Raw genomic sequence first — 6645 nt, forward strand, 5'->3', positions numbered from 1 at the left:
ATTACATAAATATATATATATATATAATTACATAAATATATATATATATAATTACATAAATATATATATATATATATAATTACATAAATATATATATATATATATATATATATATATATATAATTACAAAAATATATATATATATATATAATTACATAAATATATATATATATAATTACATAAATATATATATATATATATAATTACATAAATATATATATATATATATAATTACATAAATATATATATATAATTATATAAATATATATATATAATTACATAAATATATATATATATATATATATATATATATATATATATAATTACATAAATATATATATATATATATATATATATACAATTACATAAATATATATATATATATATATATATAATTACATAAATATATATATATATATATAATTACATAAATATATATATATATAATTACATAAATATATATATATATATATATATATATATAATTACATAAATATATATATATATATATATATAATTACATAAATATATATATATATAATTACATAAATATATATATAATTACATAAATATATATATAATTACATAAATATATATATATATATAATTACATAAATATATATATATATATAATTACATAAATATATATATATATATATATATAATTACATAAATATAATATATATATATATATATAATTACATAAATATATATATATATATATATATATATATATATATATACATAAATATATATATATAATTACATAAATATATATATATATATATATATATATATATATATATATATATATATATATATATATATATAATTACATAAATATATATATATATATAATTACATATATATATATATATATATATATAATTACATATATATATATATATATATATATATATATATATATATAATTACATATATATATATATAATTACATATATATATATATATATATATATATATATATATATATATATATTATGTATATTGTGTTATAATCAATAATATTATGGGAAAACCATGTTCCAGGAGCTTAATAATATTATGCTTGAAAAAAAATATTTAGTGATGTTGCTGACTTTCTTCTGTCTACATTACTCATCAGCTTAATCTAAGTTACACATAAAATTATCTTGGATAATTGGTACATACATCACAAATTTCCAAAATGTAGAATGAACATGATCAATAAGAATGACAGAGAGGAATTAAAAAAGAAACTTTCCAAATTGAATAAAATTTCAAACAAAACATATACCTGGCATGCCTCATTTCAACCCTTTTCCTTATAAATGGTGAAACACACATACCAGAATCATTAGGCAAGTTTGATGGAGAGTTACTTTCAGAGGTTATATTCTCTGCAGCTGCTGTGGAGTGTGGTATATTACCTTGATCTGAAAATAATTATCACAGGTATATACGTATATTTTCAAATGAGTAACTGTCATATGTACATCTTTTCCTACACAAGCAAAAGTTTTGGAAACTTTTAAACAGAAAGAAAAGAAACAAATATATAAAGGTACCCAAAATACTGAATATATCTAAGCAATTCACAGAAGATAATTAAAGAATAATGATTAAATAAATAAATAAAATGGAAAGCAACATAAAAAGAAAGATATAACATGTCAGTATACTACTACTTATCAAACATCTTACCAAGATTTTGGTCTGGGCAGGCACTTTCTCGTAATCCCGGGAAATGCGTCCCAGTCAGGTAGTTCTTTGGTGAAAAATGATTGCTGCACAGTCGAAATGACTTGTACAACTCTCGCGGGGTTTTGTCTTTGATGACATCGAGCTGCAGTGCGTTTAGCCATCTTTGACATCTGAGAGCAAACATATAGTTTTAATTATATTTTGCAAATAAAATTAATATTTCATGTTATACCTCAAAAAAAAAAAAACTCTGTTGAAGAAAGTTCCCCATCTATTACCTTTCCTATTCCTTACTTACATTTCTAATCAATTAAATTCCATCTGGCTGACACCCTATAGATGAATGTAAATGTGCTTGATCAATGCATACATGATATCTGGACTAAACATATCTTAAATATATTAGTATTACTTGGGAATATTTTGCTTTTTGGAAGTAGACAAAAACGAATTACTGATGACGTTAACATAATTAAACTTTTTTTTTTTTTTTTTTTTTTTTTCTTTTTATTATGAAATCCCACAGCTCTACCATGTGACTGTTAATCTACCTTAACTTTACTTCAAGTAGTGAACTTTCTATGTGTTTATGATCACTATATTAGTATATTCTTTTCCAAGTCCTCATACTTCCATTCTCGATGATTATCAAAGTGATGGGGAGAACGATTTAGAATCAGAAAATCCATTTTAGAAAACTAATATGTATTAAACCGAAAATAAGGCTGGAACTTGCTAATATATTAAAAATTACCTAATATAAATTTAATTATTCTGATGGACAGAAGTAATTATCATTAAAAAAAATAATAATAATAATTCAAGACTCCGACAGGTCTCCATCACTTATCTCGTCTCACCCAGTACTCACAGCATCACCCAGTATTTAAAAAATCACCCAGTATCTATGGCATCAGCCTGTAATTTTAAGTCCCTGCCCTACTTCACCTCGTCTTGGTCCTCGGGAAGCGATGGAAAACAGCTTCAGGATTTGTTTCTTTGCACGTCTTGCACAGAATGCAAGGGTTCGACATCTTGGGAGTACCTTTTGCATTACCGAACACCCTCCTCGGCTTTCTTCCTTTTACAGGGTTTTATTAACCAAACACTCTCGCTCTAACTCAGCTGATCTGTGTAAACAAAATACAAAGCAGCTGTTAGGAAGGGGAAATAAAAATCACCAGGCTACAGGGTCATCTATTGGTGGGAAGAGAAACTACATTACATTTGAGAGATGATTATCTTAAATGACTATCTGGAAGGGGGAGGGGGCAGCTAATGAAGGGAGGAATTATTAACATCAGTGGAGGCATAACTAACGCACAAGGACATCTATTAGTAAGAAGAATAACTAGTTTGTACAGGGACATATGTTGGTGGGAGGAAGAACTGATATCAATTGAGCCAAATCTCGGTGGGAAGAATAATTAGCATATACAAGGATATGTATGTGGAAAGAATAATTGATATGATAGAAAAAAAAAACCCAAAATGCACAAACTAGATTTATTAATAATGAGAACAGTTTCGATATCCACCTAGTTTCTATCTTCAGACCTGAACTGATATCTATTTAGGCCATCTATCGGTGGGAAGAATAACTATGCTATATAAGGACATCTGGCGGTGGGAAGAATAACTATGATATACAAGGACATCTGTCGGGGGGAAGAATAACTGATATCTATTAGGCCATCTATCGATGGGAAGAATAACTATCATGTAGAATGACATCTGTTGGTGGGAGGAATAACTAATATGTACACTGATATCTGTCGGTGGAAAGAATAACATCTATTGGGTCAACTATTGATGGCTAGAATAACTAACACTTAAAGCAGCGTCAACATCTATAAGGGTATCAAGATAACTGTCACTGATAAGAGTAAGTGATGAATAAAGACATCTATCAGTAGGAGGAAAGATAATATCTATAGGGACATCTGTTGGTGGAAGGAATAACTAACATGTACATGGAATTCTATTAGTAGAAAAAAAACTATTACCTCTGGCCACCCACCGTTGGGAAATGTAACTAACAAATACATTTAGGTTCACCTATTAATTAGAGAAATCATCCATTGGTGGGAGGAATAAATAATGGAAACTAGATATTTATGTAATTGTGTATCGGTAAGAGGAATGGCTCATACTAATGACATCTATCGATGGGATAAGTAAGTCACGCCTAGGAGGACATCTATCGGTGAGAGGAATAACTAACATTTGCTGGACATTTATCGTTATAAACAAAATAACATATATCGAGGACATCTATCGGTGGGAGAAATAACTATTATCTATCGGAATACCTATCAGCGAAATTAATAACTAGTATATAGAGACATCTATTTGGCGGGAAGGTTTCTAATAGGGAAAACAGTTAATATGCAGAGACATCTATAGTTGGAACAATTATATGTATGGAGGCATCAGCCGGTGCGAAAAATATTATATTTATTATTATTATTATCGGGCGTTCGTAAATCCAACCAAAGTAAAATTGTTATCCTCGTAAATTCTTGTTTCCATTCTTGCGAGTTTAACGATAAATGTGAGTCATGTGAAGACATTCAAACGATTTTTTTACATGCGCTTTATTATATATATATATATATATATATATATATATATATATATATATGTATATATATATGTATATATATATATATATATATATATATATATATATATATATGTGTGTGTGTGTGTGTGTGTGTGTGTGTGTGTGTGTGTAAGTGTGTATACATATATATATATATATATATATATATATATATATATATATATATATGATCAGCCCCGAGACGTAATTCCGTGGCTGATCCAATTAGCAACTCAACAACGCCAGGGAGGTACTGTAGAAACACTATTAATAACAGTCAAATGGATGAACAGGGTCTCCAATTACTATCAGAATTACATGGACAACCCGAACTTGAACAGCGACGTGAAAACGAGAGAGTGGACGCGCTATGTGAGGCAGAATTTACCTCACCCGGAAAGAGCACTGACACACCTGAGGAACCTAGGAAAAGCAATGGAAGGATGGAACACAGCAAACGACAGAATATTGGAAGTGTGGACAAACTTGGTATCCAGCACAAGATGTGGAGCACGGAGGAGCTTAGAGCATTTAGACAATCAAATAACAAAAAGTCAACCAACTCATCATCAACGCCCGACACAAGTACCGAACAAGAAGAGACTGAGAGAGAACCGACCGACGGAAGAAACACCAGTGGCAAAGAGAACAAGATTGCAGACAGAACAGAGGAGATAACAAGAAAATCAGCAAAGAGGAGGACGAAGAACAAATGGGCAAGGGGGGACAGATAGCCAGAGAGATAAAAAAGCACAACGTCAGGTGAAACTGGACAATCGTCGCATGATGAATGGACGGTATTATGCCGTAAAGTTCCATCTGGACAACCTTGACAACCAAGCACTGAACCATCCAAAAGAACAGATCAAAACTTTCACAGTGAAGAACATTCCGAACCCCTATATTTACCCATGTGATAATTCACTGTTCCTCAGCATTCTTGACAGTTACTTTAATGAACTCGGCACCAGAACAGATAAGGACGAACTACATTTCGAGATTATCGAACTGGATGATGACATACAATCTGAAAATGGAAAAGTAAGGAAGATGATATACATGCAGTTGGACAGCATCTATCAGTAAAGACACCACAGCGAGGAAGAAGATCTGACGACAACCATTATGGGTCGCCAAAACGATTCAGATTTTCTGTAGTTGTTGGAGAAGCACGAGTGGCCCCTAGGAAAAAGAATCTTTTAACACTTCATCACAGGCCAACTTCCCGACGACAGGAGGAGGATCTTCCAGGTCCGAGCGAGAGAAACAGCAGCCAAGAGGAAGCTGTACTTCGCCAACCAACAGAGACAGAACCGGAAGCTACAAGAAGAACTAGACATGAATCTCCAGGAAATAAAACAACTATTAGAGAACTGGAACGGGACATGTTGACTCCGGAACAAGAAGAACAACACCAACATCTGACATCGACATCGAGAACCATGGGACAACATATTCTCCTTCGTCGTACACGGAAATGTTTTTCTTAACTTCTCTTTCTCATTTCCCTTGGTCAAAATATTTCTGAACTTCCCTTCCCTAAAAAATATATATTTAACTTCCCTTCCTCACATTCTTTCGTCAAAGTTTCACTGTAACTTCCCTTCCTCACTTCCCTTACCTCTCTCATTTAAGGTGTTGATTTCTTCTATTAATTCTTCTATGGACTTCCTCTGATCCATTTATGCACAAAGCTGCTTCCTCTGGAGGAAATAGTAATACTTCGACTTCCCAAGAGTCAAATTAAAATAAGCACTTCCTCATCCCCTCCATCCTCATATAGGCTTCTATGCGGTGGGGTAATCCGCGGGGGTAATATACACACATATAGCAGACATATATATATATATATATATATATACTCTATATATCATATATATATATATATATACTATATATAATATATATATGCATATATTTATTTATTTATATTAATATATGAAAATAAATATTTTAACTGAGAGAAAATAAGGTTCTTGCGTTGCTTATTGCTTGAGTGTGTCTATCACAGGTGTGATAGGCATCTCTATACACGGTTCCCTTACCCCTCACCCGTTCTACCAAGCAAAAATACGAAAAAAAGGAAAAAGATAAAAATGGAAAATGGAGAAAAAAAGGAACAAAAAAAAAGAAAGAAAAAATGGTTGAGCGAAATGACTGGCTTACTTTAAAGCTGCCTTGAAGTGTTCCTACAATCTCCAAAAGAGATCGGGCGCTCTTCGCTAAATAAGCCCGCTAATGAGAGGGGAGTGGGGGTGGGGGGGGGGGGGCAGTGGCGAGAGAACTATGCGCCGGCGGGTTATTCGAGAAAGATCTTCCGCCACTATCGGCCCCTCCCCCCCCCTCCTTTCCCC

At 31.3% G+C, this 6645-nt stretch overlaps 1 protein-coding gene across 1 annotated transcript in view; it reads right to left on the minus strand.

Moving 5' to 3' along the window:
* LOC125044032 (cell surface glycoprotein 1-like) overlaps positions 1-2811 on the minus strand; it is a 13693-nt gene extending 10882 nt beyond the window's left edge. The window contains exons 1-3 of the mRNA XM_047640475.1: positions 2635-2811; positions 1687-1856; positions 1332-1418 (exon numbers count right to left, since the gene is read on the minus strand). Of these exons, the coding sequence (XP_047496431.1) occupies positions 1332-1418; positions 1687-1856; positions 2635-2720 (343 nt within the window). The 5' untranslated portion in view covers positions 2721-2811. The remainder of the gene's footprint in view (positions 1-1331; positions 1419-1686; positions 1857-2634) is intronic.
* Positions 2812-6645: the final 3834 nt, after the last annotated feature.

Source organism: Penaeus chinensis, chromosome 35 (genome assembly GCF_019202785.1).
Source record: "Penaeus chinensis breed Huanghai No. 1 chromosome 35, ASM1920278v2, whole genome shotgun sequence".
Classification (NCBI taxonomy): domain Eukaryota; kingdom Metazoa; phylum Arthropoda; class Malacostraca; order Decapoda; family Penaeidae; genus Penaeus; species Penaeus chinensis.